Raw genomic sequence first — 16,996 nt, forward strand, 5'->3', positions numbered from 1 at the left:
TACCAGAGGACATTTAAAAAATCAAAGAATTTTTTTTCAGTATGGAGAAGCTTGAAACTTATTACCATTTGTAAGATTGTTGTTATTGTAAGGATTGAATTTGAGTCTTCACTGCATTTTTAGAGAATTGGGATATTATAACCCTGTTCAATGATATATTGTAAAATCAGAATACATTTGAGTGCCCTTTCCCGTTTACTTGCCTTATAGCACCTGTCCAATACCAGACATGCCACCTGCTGGATGTTTACAGTAAACAAGAAGTAGGTTCTCGAGGGGGCGTGGTCAGGGGTCTTAGATATTTCCTGAAATCATTGAATTTTACATCAATATGTGTCAAAAGATATTCATAAGCTGCCTCAGTAATAACTTTTGAAGAAAAAAAAATAATATTGATAATTTCCATCCTTATCAAAATTAGACTTTTCATCCTGGTCTTTGTTTAGCTATTTGTTGCTTGTAAAAGATCCTTTCACATGCGAGAAATAGATAAACAATGATTAACTGCAGTGCAAGATGATAGGTCAATTTTAATTATGGGGGGTAGATTGAATCATTTCAAAAGCAGTAATAACAAATGGGAAAAAATTAATAAATATTACATTATTTGATGCAAATCATTTTACTTGTTCAAGGTTGTAGTTGTTAATCTATGCAATATACATGTATTGTACATTTGAGAGAGAAAGATTGAGAAATTTCAATATACATGTACATTCAATTTTTTGACTCACAGTTGTGGTGACAAAGTTTTCTGAAAACAATGTGTACAAGAGATCTTTTGCTTCTTTTGCTGAAATCATTACAAAATCTTCTATCTGTAAAGGAAAGGAAAAAATCCCAATAAAAATTGAGAAGAATTGACATATTTATAAATTCTGTGTATAGGGAAATGCTCTTTTTAAAAAAAAAAGATGCATAAAGAAAAATCCATAAATGGATATTTCAAAATTTTAGAAAAAAAATCTTTCATTTTCTTTTTATTAATCCAGCTTTAACTTCAATCATCAAGAATTAAATTTGTGAGAAAGTAAAACAAGGGGATAAAACTTAAATTATTTGAGCTTTAATTTTAAGACATGCATGTACCTGCTTTTGTTCCAGATGTTTTTTAAGAAGTAATACTCTAAAGATTCTAAGACATTTGGAACCAAACCTGAAATATAAATATACTTTATTTACTCATATCATTCAGGTAGTTGAATGTATATATGTAAAATAGACCCAATTTAAGAAAAAAAATAATAGAGGTTGTTGGAAAATTTCCACTAGAGTTACCTTTCTTGAACAACTGATTCTATGTGAGCTTTGGCCAGCTGGGTCAAGGCTTCATACATGTATGTCAATGTCAAGGATAAGTGAGAATGAAATATGAGTTTGAGCACCAGGTCAGTGAGATAGTTTCGAAATATATTCATTTATATACCAATAACTTGAAAACATCAAAAAACAAAGCCTAAAAAGAAACAAAATTATTTATTAATATAAAGTTATCACTGAAGATTTAAGGTTTTTGATGATAATGACACTGTTCCTTTCATTTTTGAGAAATGTCCTCTAGATTGTAAAGATAAGTTTTGATTTGATACTTCGTTTTGACTATTGTTTGAATTATTAATGTTTTAATTTATTGCTGTACTAAGGATACTAATGGAATACATTCCCCCTCCACTGTCCCCAACCCGAGATAAAAAGTTTGTCTGAAAAAAAAATAGATTAATAATTTAACTGGTAATATTCCAACCAGACCATGTCTGCTACTAAATCACTTCAGAAAAATACTTCTTAACTCCGTATCTAAGATGTTACTGAACTTCATTATATATCAATCTAGTTGCATATCTTATTATTGATAATCAATATCTGGCCCACATTAATCAATTCATTATCCCATGAAAAAAGTATATACTCACAGAATCATCACAGATTAGGGACAAGTAGGTTTCTAACAGGGAACGGGTCATCAAGTCCTTAGGCAGGGCATTAAATATCTAATCAACAGGAAAGGAAATGAGTGTTGTAATAAAAAAATCAAAATAAAGATTTCAAGTAAATTGTTAAAGGGATCATTACTCTTCCATATTCACTTTCTGAAAGTTAAGGTATACCTTCATTGAGGTTAGAATTAGTATATTTGTACTAACCTCAGTAACTGACAGAGGTGTAGTAGCAGTTGCCAGGCTGGCGGTCTTGATTTCACTGGCCCTCAGTATAGCTCTCAGGACTTCTCCAGCATTCTGCAAAGAGGAAAAACCCGACCTTAGAGTAGGATAATTCCAACAGACCTACTACTGGACAACTGACCTTACCCTATCGATCTTGCTTGAGATGGCTTGTACAATGGCTTGGTCTCTGAAGTATTGGTGGAATCTTTCACAGTTGACTCTCCAGAAAATTCCATCATCACTGTCCGAATCAGCCTGGTTCTATAAAATAAGTAATCAATAACCCATCAATAATATAATTATACAAACTTAATCAATAACCCATCAATAACATAATTACACAACTATCAGAGAAGAAATTATCACAGCTGTTTCTGATTTATTTAACTAAAAATGTAGGGAGTTTCTTTTATCATGTGGAAACAAATAAATCTAATAATGTACCACACACCACAGATGTATCAACTGGAACTAACTTAAATAATCCCAACAATATTTGCAGTGTAAAAGTTTCTATTGCAACTGTATATATATTTTATCTTAAGAAACTCATTTATATATATTCATTTAAGAAATAAACTTTTTGGACATTTTATAAAAGACACAGTCAATTGTAAATCAAATCATATACAATGTAAGTTACATTTAATTCTACAGTTTTGATCGAATGTTTTCCACTAAAGAAGTTTTGTATGAGGGTTTGTGAATTAAATCTCAACTTTCATTAACTTAGTGCTTTTATAGCAGTTCATGACATATCTGGTTCTTAATGCATTTTTGGAGGAAATAATGGTAACAAAAAATAGCAGGTACTGTCAACTAGAGAATTACAATGTATTATCAGAATTAGATACTGCATATTTGTTTCTTGAGGATCAATGTACCGTCACCATGGGCAGTGAGTATCTACATGCATTATCAGGATTTCTTGAGTGTATGAATAAAAATCAATGAAATATCACTATTACAAATAGCTTAAGTCCCCAATGTTCATAAAATTGGAAATGTTCTCAGATTTTCAAAATATACTGGAATGTAATGTGGATTCAAATGAATGTTGATTTTTGTGATATAGTTTAACTATATCACCTCAGAAATAGGGACGGCAATATAAACTGAAAATGTCTCTGCTATAGAACTGGAAAGGTCAATACAGCTGTATGTCCATTTGAAACAATATGCACCTGATTTCCTTTTTTTCTATGAAGATTTTCTCATTAATATTCACAGGTAAATTTTGACCCTCTATCATGTCTATTGTGGCAATATGCTAGATCCAATGAGTCATGCCAACCAAACTACAGTTTACTTTAGATGGGGTTCCTCTTAATTTAAATCTTTTTGTTGTTTTCCCTTTTTACGCCCCTGTCATTGAAAATTTGAGGTCTTTTAGTTTTTGATTTGTCTGTTAGTCTGTTTGTTCTTCTGTTCATCTGTTTTAACCTTGACCATAACTTTTGAATAGCTGGTGCTAGGAATTTCATAATTCATCATTCACTTTGGCCAAATCTTTTGAATGATTGGTGGTAGGGCATTTATATTCAATACCTGGGTTCAAAATATTGTGGTATTATATATATTATTTGACTCTGGTAAATGCCCATGAGTAAAGTTTTTTTTTTAAAGATGTACAGTTTTATCTCATTAACCCAGAAGCTTAAATAAATTGTGTGAATTAATGAAGTGCTTAGATTACTGAAATTAACTTATATTCATGTATATACAACTACAGAACTACGTTTTTTTACCCTTGTAGTTATCTCAAAATCAACATTAATTTACCTCTTCCTCAGACTTTGGCCGCTTGGCAGGTGGACCGCCCTCCTGAGATCTCTTCCTCTTTCTAGAAAGATCTAAATACAGAACAAAAAATGTAGAAAAGAAGCTGTTGAAAAGTAATCATGTTAATCCTTAATAGAATTAGAAAAAAAATGAGACTAAAGGGCCACAACATTCACCTGAGTGGCTTAGAATTCTTCAAGGGAAGATTTTTAAAAAGTTTTTTCCTATCTTTTGAACATTTTGAGCCCATGCATACTGTAGGCCCACTCCAGCTCCAATAGGGCAGAATTTAACCAAACTTGAATCCATGCAAATTATAATGGTATGCTGATTGCTAATATCAATGTCTAAACCCCAGCCTAACCCAAGTATCCATGATTTTAACATACCTGAATATACAATATTTGAACATCATATACTGTGAATGAACTTAAATTATTTCAGCAGTGAATATATTTCAGTACCTTCTGCTTCCTTTCTGCTAATTCATGTGCAAACTAATTCCTGATTTAAACCATTCCTAATTTACTACAAGTCTCACTAAGTGCATTAACTTGTGATTAATCATTATCAGTTGCAATATCAGTTGAAGAGAGATTGTTCTAAATTTTTAGTGCACTAATTCATGTACGTTTACTGTACTTCCGTGTAAACTTTGAAGCCCTACACATAATTTACACACATTCTAGCTAACCTGATTAAAATATGAATCTGCACTACACTGGGATCTTTGCAGATCAACAAAATGAAAAACATTTTAAAATAAACCTACCCTACTGTTGTCTTGTTTTTTTGGGGATGTAGGAAATTAGGCTGGACTGAGGACATCGGCCTGGATAGCTCAGTGGTTAGAGCACCTCACTAGAAATACAGGGGTCCCGGGTTCGATTCCCGGTCCAGCCATATGTTTTCAATATATATGTATTTATGAACTTTCAATGTAGTTTACTCATTCCTCCTTTCCATACTACAGGAATATCTCCTCTTTGAATGATGCATGGCCCTACACTTCAATAAACTTCAGACCTCTTCATTCAAAAGATCAAAATTATCTATTGATTTTGGCTCAAGTAAGATTAGAAAGGGCACATACCTGGTAAAGTATACAAAGTTTCTTCCTCTACCCCAACTTCCAATCCTACTACTTTATTGGACTCAGACTTTACTGGATCTAAACATCTCTGAAGGAAATGTGTCTTCACTAAGTTAGAAAACTTTTCAGAGACAAAGCTTTCTGATATTTTTGATTTTCCTGAAAAATATATTTCTAATAAGAGATCATGAAGATAGGTCAATTCCACTAGATGTTTTTTAACCAACTCAACTGATTTTTAATAACATATAACAAGTTACCTGAATTAAATACACTCTTAGTTAATCTATACATGTACAGACACAAATGTTTTGAATGTAGAAAAAAATGCTAATTAGAAATACAATGTTACATATAAATTATCACATATTATACATATTGTACAAACACAAAATACTAAACTTGTCCTCTCTAATGAGCTTATAACTGAAATAATTGCATTCACCTGAAGTTTCTAGTGCCTCATTAAACCTTTGCATTACTATCTGAATGACCTTTGACATTTGAACTTGTCCTCTTTGTAAAACCTCTTCAAGTAAAAGTTCAGCAGCATCTCCATACAAAGTCTTGGCACAGTATATGTACTTAGGGATTCGTAATCGATTCAGTATCTCTTCCTCTTTGATTGAATACTCAATATAACCTCTCTTATGTTGATCGAATGTCACTATGTTTTGTTGAATTAAATTGCACAAAATCTTCTTCACCTAAAATTAAGAAATGTATAGCTACTTGCAAACTGAGTTTATTATACCTTTACAAGAATTCACACCATCATTAAAAAAATATCTTGTTTCCCAAATTTATTTCCCTAACCCAACCTTTTTAAAAAAAAAAAACTGATTGTTGGGTTTGTAGAGCATCTTTGCTAGCCAAGGGTTTCTGATCTGCTATTTTCCCCACACATTGTAATGATATTATAATGATAGGTAAAAGAATGATATTGTATCACTAGTTTTTGTGAATAAATTGGAATAACTCATGTGTCAAAGTTGTGTTCTCCAGCATGATGGCAAGCCTGATTGAAATGACCAAGCTTCTATGCCATATTAATCTCACAACATGTTGATAGCTTGATATCTGAAAAAGGTACATTTTTCCCAAATTTAAGTGTAAAAATTCCCAATCATGCCAATGCATGATTGCTTCAAAGTTATGACTGTAACAAAAAAAATAAAAATCATATCTTTGACAGTCGTAAAAGCACTGTTAAGATATGAAGGAAAAACGTTTGTGTTATGAACTGGTAGTTTGTTTATATGCTGGAACCATATTGTAGTCTGTAGTAAAGTACAAATTCTCTTGGGTACGACTTGTTCATTCACAACATTTTGTGAATGGAAAATATTCTTTAAATGAGAATTAAAAACCTTTTGCAAGAAAAAAAGGTCTTAAAAATTCAGATTACCAATGACTGAATGTGTCAGGTATTTTATTCACTGTTTTGCTTTTAGATTCCCTAACAATTAAAAAAAAAAATTAGGTACCATGCTCCAAAAGTTTGTAAATCCCTATAATCTTATCCATTTTGCAGCACTATATGACGTATTTACTTCCAAAAACGATCGTTTGTTTTCAATCCGAATTTCCTCCACTCCTTCGTTTATGGTAAATACAATGTAACGTTAGATATTCCATTCAATTATTTACTATCACTTAATCAACTGGAGTAAAAAAGTTATGTAATTTTCCAAAAAATATATTCCCAGTGTATTTAATGATTTAATTTTAAATATATAAATCTCATCTTTAATAAAACATGCTTGATTATTTTTAAAAATCTTATATGAATTACTTTAAGAAGAAAAAATGATAGTAAAAGTTCAATATTACAATTTGATAGTAAAAATAAATCGGCGGATATTTGCTACAGTGGTCAAAAAGTTTGATCCCTGCAGTACTGTTGTCAGTGTAGAAAAAAATATTTCCACTAAGAGGAAGTCGTTGATGATGATTCCTTTCAGTTTATCTAATTATTCTGTGTTTATTTGATTTTTCTTGTTGTAAGAGTTTAAATTATGCCTGGTAAAAATTTCCCAATTTTTATCTTTTTTCCCAATTTAATCTACCAAAAATGGGTGCTTGAACAGGACAGAGACAGATTTTGACCTCTTGTAAGGACAGGATTTACATGTCAATGCTCAGAGATGCTTCTAGTGGCCAGAGAAGCCAACTGTAACTATGTCTATCAGAATGACATGAATAACATAAAGCATTCTGATGGGGAAAAGGGTCAGAGGAATCTCAGGTTACACTAAAACAGAGAAATGATGCAACGACCTGTAAAATATTGTGTTGTCAGTGGTGATAGATTTTTACTATCCACTTTCGTTTCTTACCTGCTCTGGTTCTATACTTGTTTCTGACGATATCAACTGAAGAGGACATGATGATCTTTGAAGTAAATATCTACCAACAATAGATGTCTGCTTCCCAAAGTGCTGAAACAAAAGGAACCTACACACATCGTGTTGCCGGCGAGTCATTTTCTCAAACCGGATTCGACGTCAATGTAACTAAATAGAGAACCCATGATAACAACCGAATTTATTCCGAACAAACGTGAAAACATTCCTATCATTGTCCGAAACCTCCGTGAATGTTATTTCTTTTTTTTCAAATCCTTAAACAAAAACTAAAGAAAGCAAAAAAAAAAAAAAAACCAACAACAAACAAAAAAAGTGAACATACAAACAAAGAGAGAAAGGAAGGAAGGAAAAATGTAACTCGATATAATTTTTTATCTTTAAAGAGAATGAAAAAAAACTCATCAATTAATTACTATTATGTACAAATAAAATCTCCCATACTTTGTGATTAGATATGATTTTCTATCCTATCAATGTCGTGGAAGGGTCCTGATGAATCAACAGTCACTGCCATAGCAACAACTTGACTCAGGACCTATGGCATTGTATATAAAGATGGATTTTTATGCATCAAGTTGTGTATTTTTATCCTTGGGCCTTAGTGAGGGAATAAAAGCACACAAGTTGGACAATCATTTCTAAGCATAAACAAGGGAGTTTATAAATTGTAAGTTGTGTATTATTTCTGTACATCAGACTGCTGACTGTTATTTGAGCCAGCTGTAACATTGACATCCCTATGCATTGTGCCACGTACTACATATTACTATCGATAGCTTAAATCAGTTAATTATGTTCCCCAAACGAAGTTGGGGAACATATTGTTTTTACTCTGTTTCTTATTATTATTATTTTTCTTCTTCTTCTTCTTCCTCCTGGGTACTTTTTTGTCCGGGAGTGATCTTGTAAACTACACATCCGACTTAGGTAAAACCTTTTTAGGGTCAGTAGGCATGTTATGTAGATTTGCGGAATGAAGGTCATTTTGCACGCACGTGCTTGCAAGAGCGTGCACGTGCAACGCGTGAAATGACCAATATAATAGATATAGCCATAACTTTTCTATTTTTGGATGAAATGCTTTGAAACTCATAATCTGATGATATATTAGTAGCGTAGACAATATGATATGGTCAAAATAGCAAGATCTCATGCGCATGCACGTGCGCTTCGCTCTGATTGGCTGATACTAAATTCTCAATATCTTTCTTGTTTTTTGACGAAATCCTTTGAAATTTTGAACATAGCCATGCATTATGATATCCTACAACATGAAATAAAGCAATTATCATGAAAACACGTGCATGCACGTGCGCTGCAATCTGATTGGCTGAAACTTTAAACAGCTATAACTCCCTTGGTTTTCAACCAAACAGGATGGGATTTGGAACATAGATAGATATAATGGACTTCTACAAGTAGGTATGGTCACCATGCACATGCATACACGTGCGTGTACGTGCGCTGCAATCTGATTGGCTCAAACTTTAAACAGCTACAACACCCTTGGTTTTCAACCAAGCGGGGTGGAATGAGAACATAGATAGATGTAATGGACTTCTACAAGAAGGTATGGTCACCATGCTCATGTATGCACGTGCGTGCACGTGATATGAGTAAAATCAAAAATACACTTGAATGAGCGTATTTTTTTAATAATTTTGGATTAAATACTTTAATATTCAGTGTATTAAAATATACAGATTGTGTAGACATGATGATATGGTCATGACGCATATGCATTCACATGCGCACGCGTGCAATGCTAAAATTTGAATGAACTTGGTTCACTTCTGGGTAAATCTTGTTAAAATTTCAAATGCATAGAGTTTGTCCTATTTAATGAAGCTTACAGGGAATATGGCACCAAAAGGGAGTTGGGGAGCGTTTGGGGAACATCTGTAACGGTCCCCGTTACAATTAGCACTAGTTGAATTTGTATTTATGTTTATACGAAATATATTCATTTTCCAGTTAGGGATGTACAGGGCTGGGGTTGAATTCCATGCATACACAATCAGGGCGCGTCAGGGTGTAATGGAATAAAACACAGGGTAAACCCCATACAAACTGGAAAACTAATCAATCATATATAATACACATCGGAGGGATGAGATCCTCAGAGAAATGACAGATAAACCACATTCTCAAGGATATCAGAGATACTGTGGTGGTCATCCAGATTCGATCGCCAGTGTCCAGATAGCTCAGTTGGTAGAGCACCTGACTGGTGTTTCAGGGGGCCAGGGTTCGAATCCCAGTCTGAACCGCTGCATTATCTCCTCTCCCATTGCATTTGGTGCCAGGCCATTCCCTGGAACTGACAGGTGAGAGGCCTGCCAGGGATGAGCCTGGGTTGGGATCTTTGGAGGGCCAAAGACCTTTAAAGAGGGAGGAATGTGGCGGTCAGCCGGGTTCGATCACCGATGTCCAGATAGCTCAGTTGGAAGAGCACCTGACCTGAGTTTCAGGGGGCCAGGGTTCGATTCCTGGTCTGGTCCACTGCATTTTCTCCTCTCCCATTACATTTGGTGCCAGGCCATGCCCTGGAACTGACAGGTGAGAGGCCTGCCAGGGATGAGCCTGGACTGGGGTCTTAGGAGGGCCAAAGACCTTTAAGGAGGGAGGAATGTGGCGGTCAGCCGGGTTCGATCACCGGTGTCCAGATAGCTCAGTTGGTTTAGCACCTGACCAGAGTTTCAGGGGGCCAGGGTTCGATTCCCGGTCTTGTCCGCTGCACTTTCTCCTCTCCCGTTACAGATACCATAGAGAGCCTTAGAAGATTTAGTAAACAGTGATTCTGTTTATCTGGATATTTTATTGAAAATGATCATAAAATTTTATTGTAATAATTAAACAAAGAAAAATACCTTTTTTCACAAGAATTGGAAAAAAAAATACCCTGAATGAATTTTATAATACATGTACCTCATGTCAATAAACATAACTGTATTAAACATAAAGAAAATGTATAATTGTAAATTTGTAATATATAATTCTATGTACATGCAATAATTAATTATCATATTTAATTCTCAAACCTAATAAGGCATTTAATCAGTTAAGGTATGTCACTCGTCAGCTTTTTAGAAAAGTTCAAGCAGAATCTCTTATTTAAAATATATTTATTATTTAAACTCAATTTTTATAACATATTTAACTTCAACAATGTTAATGTTTCAACATTCAATGAAAAAAAAACTGCTCAAAAAGCTACAAAGAAGCAAGATTTATGAGGGACTATTTTCTTGTGCTGGAAGGATATTTAGCAGATAATTCTGCAAATCTGCACATTTGATAATTTAACATCTTGGAACTTTAGCCTCACATACTTTTACTCGGAGAATATTTTCCATTATTGCTAGGAATATTTTATATAGGACTTAATTTAAATTTTTAGAACAAGTTTTACGCCTCCATTCAACAATTTTTTTTACAAAAAATGAAGATATGTCAAATAAGTCAAGATAAAATTTACACCATTTTTCGCCTGAAAATCACATATTTTGACCAATATTTCAAAATTAACATCACTGACCCCAACTTTTTCTTTCATTATTTTAAAGTACACGATACTTGTGACTTAAGTCATAAAAAGCTTGATTTAAGAAAATGTTTTATTGCCTTTTTAGTTTTCCAATACCCCAAATATGTTACTTTTTAGTGCAAAAAAGGTCACACAATAATTTACGCGCATTGATTTGCAAGATTTGTTCAATAATAAATATTGTTCAAAATATTTTACATTAAATAAAATCATATTTATTGCCATCGTTACATCTGATAAAATATGATAAAGGTTAAATTAAGTAATTAACCGAAGAGTTAGAATTTAAGTGCAAAAAGGTCAACTTCATTGTACCGTAGATCAGTAAGATGAACACTGACCCCCTATTTTCTCTGCTATTTTGAGTCACTCTATATGGCTAATATAAGCACTTATGCAAAATACACTTCTCAAAAAATCCTTGATTTAACAAATTTCACGAGTGACATACCTTAAGATGATGATCAGGTTTAATATTCAAACTATACACCCAGTACAGCAAAACTAAAATGAATATTTATCAACAAAAATATTAAGAATGACATTTTTTATGTCTATTAAAAAAATTATCAAATTGAATATGAAAGTAAAAAAAGATCAGAATTAAGTTTTACAAATTATTGATGGTATTGAAAAGAACTCCTGTCAAATTCACTGTTTTATTTAATTTGATACTCCCCTCCTCTTCTCATGTATTTGATTGCTATGTAAAGATTGGACAAGTTGCATTTGCCTGTTGTTATTCAAATTTCTGAACACAGAATTCTTCAGTCTTGAAATTGCATTAATGGTCTCACAATCCCATTTTTGTCATAGTGATAATGATGAACATCTTTCACATGTTTTTTCAAATTGTCTTTCCGGCTATAAACACTTGAACACAATGGACATTTATAGCGAGTGCCCATGTGATTGTTAACATGGCGACGTAAACAGTCCTTGGAGCTGAATCGTGTGCCACAAACAACACACCAAAGTCCCCTTCCCATCACATTAGTATGCAGAGTCTGATGTTCCATGAGAGCCTCTGCGGTAAGGAGGTACTGTTGACAAACATTGCACATCAGTGTTGGTGACCCTAACATGCCTTTAGAATGACCAGACTGGGGAGTACTAGTTGAAGGGATTTCATGTTTAGATCCTGAGAATGAGGCTTGCTCCAGAGAATTTGAGCTGCAACTTGTGTCACCATTTGACATCTGACTTAAATTTTCAATGTCAATGACATCACTTTGGGTGTATTCTTGGTTTGAGAAAGAAATCTTGTTGCCCGACATTATCAGGTTATTGTCCTTTGCATTATCAGTGTCTCTAGACAAAGCATGCTCACCAGTTGTGCACTGATCTACTTCTAATGCTTGGTATCTCTCTGACTGGTCTTGGGACAAGTGCATGCTGCTGTTTTCATTCACAGGAGAAACTTGACCGATCTGCTCAGCATGGTGTCGAATTACATGTTTTCTTACACTACGTATATCAGAGAATTTCATCCCACATGAACTGCAGTCATAGCTGACTATTCTTTTCTCCTTTCCCTGATTTTCATTTTCAATATGCTGATTTGAATTTTTGGAAGCTGTACTTTTATCCTGTGTCACTTCATCAGGATTTTCATTTGTTTCTATTATTTCCATTTCACCAAGCTCCCTCACCTCTTTATTTTCTTGTTTGACTGGCAAGTTTACAACTTCAGTATTTTCTTCATGCTCGCAGCTCTCTACTCTATCCCCTTCATGAACAATCTGTGTACCTTGTAATTCATTTACATAATCTCTCTTTGCAGATGAGGTTGACTTCTCCCTGTTATTTGATTTCTTTCCAGTATTTACCATGCATTTACTTTTGTTGTTCTTATTCAGATGACGAAGCATGTGGGTTCGAAGATTATCTTTTCTTCTGAAGGTAGCCTTACAGAAAGAACATGTAAAACATGCATGACTGAAATGTCCAAGGCAATGTCTCTTCATATTTGAGGTGGCAGAAAATTTTGCTTTGCATACAGGGCACTGTTGTTTGAGGTTGTGTAAATTACAGTGTTCTCCAACTTGTCTGTAAGTTTCTAGAACTTGATGGCACACAAAGCAATGCAAATCAAATCCTCTGTGCTTTGGAATGATTGACCTAGAGTTTCTCTGATGGGTTGGCCTTGGCACATTATGAGTTAAACTTGTCTCACGGTTGTTTGCTTGAAATCTTTCAGGATGAACAGGTGGACGAGACAAAGCAATCATTTTTGAATTGTGCTGTGAACTGCTCGGCATTTTCAAGGGTCTCTGGGTGTGGAATGGTCTTGTACGAATGGGTGTAGAGCTTATTGGAAGTTTTAGTTTTGTATGTTTCTGCACTGAGTTCTCTGAACCACTTTGACTGATACTTTTTACAGTTTCTGGAAGGTTTGTTTCTCCACTCAGGTCAACTACAACTTTCTGTGCAGTGATGGTTTCTTCCTTTGGATTATTTTCTTTGCTGTCACTTTTCTGCTGGGACTCCATTCTAAAATTCATCTGCTGTTCTACATTTTTCTCAGGATTCTGTAGTAAAGTTTGGGGAAAATGTTTTTCCAGCAAATCTCCAAATGGAAGATTGATAACTGACAATGAGGATGGCACTTCTAACTTCTGACTTTGATCTAATATATTTAGTTTATTAATATGATCTGTTGCTCCATGAAAATCTTTGCATTTTCCTTTTGGGAAAGAGCCTACAAAATAAAATTTTAATGTAAAGTGATGATTCTTGTGTACAATACATGGCAATACCATTGTTCATCATTGTAATAAACATCATTCATAGTCATAATTGCAGTCAGAGACATATCAAATACATTTTAAACTGGAGAACATGCTGATCAGGTAACTTTTTTTCTTTATGTGGTTCTTCTTTATCTTTTTAATAAAACAAAGAAAAGAAAAGACTATCTTTTAAAAAAACCTTACTTTGCTGTGGATTTTGAGCATTTTTGCGTAACGTAGCTGAAACAGGTTGTTGTACAAAGAGCACAGAAACTGCCCCTATGATCTTAGACCCCGTGTTTGGTAGTTCATGTTTACAAAACACAGATATTTCTTTCTTATCACAATCAATTTCAATGCTTGCAAGTCCACAAATTGTCATATTTCTTGTTAAAAAGTTATTGTTAAAATATATTTAAAAGTTTTCCTCTATTCTCTCAATCTCTTGACTCTTTCCCACTTGTCGTCGTAACCGGAAGTAAATAATGTTGTTAGGGTTAATCTAAAGAACGATACATTCCATAATCCGAGAGGAACGTAAAATTCCATATTTTTAAAAAGTTTGAAATGGAATATGAATAAATTTAATAAGAATCCAATGAATATTTTCTACACCGTATTATTTCAAAGTATTTTACATAAATAAAAATAAATAAATAAATAAATAAATAAATAAATAAATAAATAAATAAACACACTAAAAGATTTCAGATTATCTGAGTTGCAAGCATAAAACGAACTCTCCGTTTTCATGTCAAAAGCACAGGGCTGCTTTTAATGAGGGGATGGGGGGTAATTCTATAATGCTCAAGTTAATTAATTGCTTTATGACATGATAAAATAAATTGTGTCCTTGTGGATTTTCCACATTTTGTACAAATTTTTCAGGCGCGGATCCAGGAATTGGAGTTAGAGGGGGCGCCAAAAGTAGGCAAGGGGTCTGGGGGCCGCCTTGAGGCCCCCAGTGGGTCCAGGGCAAAGCCCTGGTGGGGGCCCAGGGGGCGAAGCCCCCGGAAGCTCCTGGGTTGTAGAGATTTTGTAGGGTAAAAATGAGGTCTTCCAAGTAGACATATTTACATTTTCTAGACGAAACTGTGATTTACGTTAACTTTGACAATTTTAAGGGGGGGGGGGGCGCCGGGTGCGCCCCCCTTAAATCCGCCACTGTTTTGTTTTAAACCGGCATATTGAATATTGATAGTGAATTTATACTTATTGTTTTCAATCAGTGCTCTCTTCAGGTATATATACAAAATCCACTCGCAGAATAATTTTTTTTTAAAAATGTAATTCCCGTCCTCCTTCTTCCCAGTTGGCCTATTGAATCAATATTTTTTCTCTCTCGTGCTTATTATTACACGTTTGAAATGTTCAGTACCACACCGCTCAACGCGTTATCGGCTACTCGGTTGTTATCGCACACTCGGTGCAAAAAAAATGTGGGTAATTTTATATTTTAAGGATAAATTTGTATTGCAGCAAACAAAGATTGTGATCTATGACAGATAATTGATCATACTTTCAGCAGCAGAAAGCACAAACCAAATCACTCTCTTTCAAAAGATCTACAGCTCTTTCAAATGATATTTTACAAAAATTTCGGACTTTGTCATCACATTTTAACTTCTGTAGAATTCAAAATTAGTTTATTCTATCAAACAAACTGATCTATTTATTCTGTGGACAATCAGATACCTTTAGGTCAGCAAACTGAGATTAAAAATCCAAATTAAGGGTTAGTAAACAGTCTTTTAAAATGTCTCGTAAGTTGAAAACATGTTATCGTCAACACGGTTGATGTTGCCGGATATCTCGGTTTTTGACGGGTGTACGTTATCGGAAACTCAGGTTAAAAAGTTTCCTTTAGTTTCATAAATAGCTTGGAAAAATCCATTATAATCTGCCAATCCTTGAAAAATAGCAAACGTAAAAGTTTGTTTTGATATAAATGTATAGAAATAAGATTTATAATTATAAATTTAAAATAGAACTACTCATCTGTTCAACCATTTTTTTTGTTTTCCATTCAAGATAACCTCTTGGAGACCGCCTCAGGCGTAAATATATCATGTTTAATTAATCATAACAATTTTGCTTTGGTCTTTCGATATAGTTTACATGTATTATACGTTATTTTTGGAAGAAAACAAATTAAGTTCAATTTCCCCCATGATCCCGGGGAACTATTTTTTTTTTTGTCCAGTTATCACATCACAGTTACACATATAGCAGGTGTGGCTTAAGTAGGGGTGCCCCGTATATGAAACAAGTGCCTGTCTTAGTGACGTCAAGATTTATGTTGCTCCGCAGAAGAACGTAAACATATTTTTAGAAGCTTAAAATAGAATCACCTAGTTTATAGGACTTTTTAAATACATGATCATGTGATCTTGTGTCAATCAGACAGCTCTCAACATTAAAGAAAAATAATAATTCTTAATTCTTTTTTATACAATGTAATCTGGATATGTATTAGATTAAAGAGACCATCCTTTAACAAAAAGCATGGTCCAGAAAAAAAAAATATTTAAAAAAAAATTAAAGTTAAGGGAGCCGACTGTAATTTTTTGTGTTAGAAACGCTTTAATTAAAAAAAATATATAACTTATTTTCCAACCGTTAAAAATACCTATTTAGGAGGAGGGATGCTGGTTGATTCACATAATGCAGTTCCTCGTATTTTTAACTTTTTCTACAAACAGTTATTTGCGTTTTCAATTACAAAGGGGGGGGGAGATTTTTTGCTTCAGTATAAACATCCAATGGCAATGCAAAATCCATGTCAGCCCCCCCCCCTCCATCCGAGCATTAGCGCTATCCACACATTGAATATGAACACACTGCGGGATGTGACCGTTCATTAGGGGGTTCTTATTCCTTCTTGGCAAGTTAAACAACCTCCGATGTTTTAGAGATCCGTATTTACGATTTTGTAATTTGTTAAAGTCAAAATTTTGAATTTTATGTCATATATTTTGGTCTAACTACCTATTTGGAAATTCATCTAACCACCCTTGAGTTTAAATTGTTTTGCATGTACATGTATATACCAAACTTATAAATGTATTCGTGATCGAAAGGTTGCGAGTTTGAAACTCGGCGGCGACTGACCTAAGTCGACAAAAATGGGTAGTAACAGTTCCTTCGCCATGCGTTCAGCACCTCGATTGTATGTTGTTTAACGCCCTCCTGAGAATTTTCCAGTCATATGGAGACGTCATCACTTGCAGGCGGAGAGCTTCAAACTTTGTCATATACTCAGCACCCAGGGTCATTGAGCAGTGAGGGATCTTTTTTGTGCTAGCCAC

General features: G+C 34.0%; 2 protein-coding genes across 2 annotated transcripts in view; both read right to left on the reverse strand.

Moving 5' to 3' along the window:
* Window positions 1–7,556, reverse strand: part of LOC134245061 (DNA-directed RNA polymerase III subunit RPC3-like) — a 12,639-nt gene extending 5,083 nt beyond the window's left edge. Inside the window, exons 1-12 of the mRNA XM_062727323.1 lie at window positions 7,380–7,556; window positions 5,486–5,747; window positions 5,041–5,199; window positions 3,948–4,018; window positions 2,310–2,426; window positions 2,145–2,237; window positions 1,914–1,991; window positions 1,647–1,700; window positions 1,279–1,337; window positions 1,090–1,156; window positions 735–818; window positions 204–305 (exon numbers count right to left, since the gene is read on the reverse strand). Coding sequence (XP_062583307.1) covers window positions 204–305; window positions 735–818; window positions 1,090–1,156; window positions 1,279–1,337; window positions 1,647–1,700; window positions 1,914–1,991; window positions 2,145–2,237; window positions 2,310–2,426; window positions 3,948–4,018; window positions 5,041–5,199; window positions 5,486–5,747; window positions 7,380–7,526 — 1,293 coding nt within the window. The 5' untranslated portion in view covers window positions 7,527–7,556. The remainder of the gene's footprint in view (window positions 1–203; window positions 306–734; window positions 819–1,089; window positions 1,157–1,278; window positions 1,338–1,646; window positions 1,701–1,913; window positions 1,992–2,144; window positions 2,238–2,309; window positions 2,427–3,947; window positions 4,019–5,040; window positions 5,200–5,485; window positions 5,748–7,379) is intronic.
* A 3,724-nt stretch (window positions 7,557–11,280) lies between these two features.
* On the reverse strand, window positions 11,281–14,151 carry LOC134245060 (zinc finger protein 423-like). The gene is made up of 2 exons (XM_062727322.1): window positions 13,893–14,151; window positions 11,281–13,657 (listed from the first exon to the last, which is right to left on the reverse strand). The coding sequence occupies exons 1-2, from the start codon at window positions 14,068–14,070 to the stop codon at window positions 11,724–11,726; spliced, it is 2,112 nt and encodes a 703-aa protein (XP_062583306.1). The 5' UTR covers window positions 14,071–14,151; the 3' UTR covers window positions 11,281–11,723.
* Window positions 14,152–16,996: the final 2,845 nt, after the last annotated feature.

Source organism: Saccostrea cucullata, unplaced genomic scaffold, assembly GCF_032062105.1.
Source record: "Saccostrea cucullata isolate Sc308-1 unplaced genomic scaffold, CSIRO_AGI_Scuc_v1 ctg494, whole genome shotgun sequence".
Classification (NCBI taxonomy): domain Eukaryota; kingdom Metazoa; phylum Mollusca; class Bivalvia; order Ostreida; family Ostreidae; genus Saccostrea; species Saccostrea cuccullata.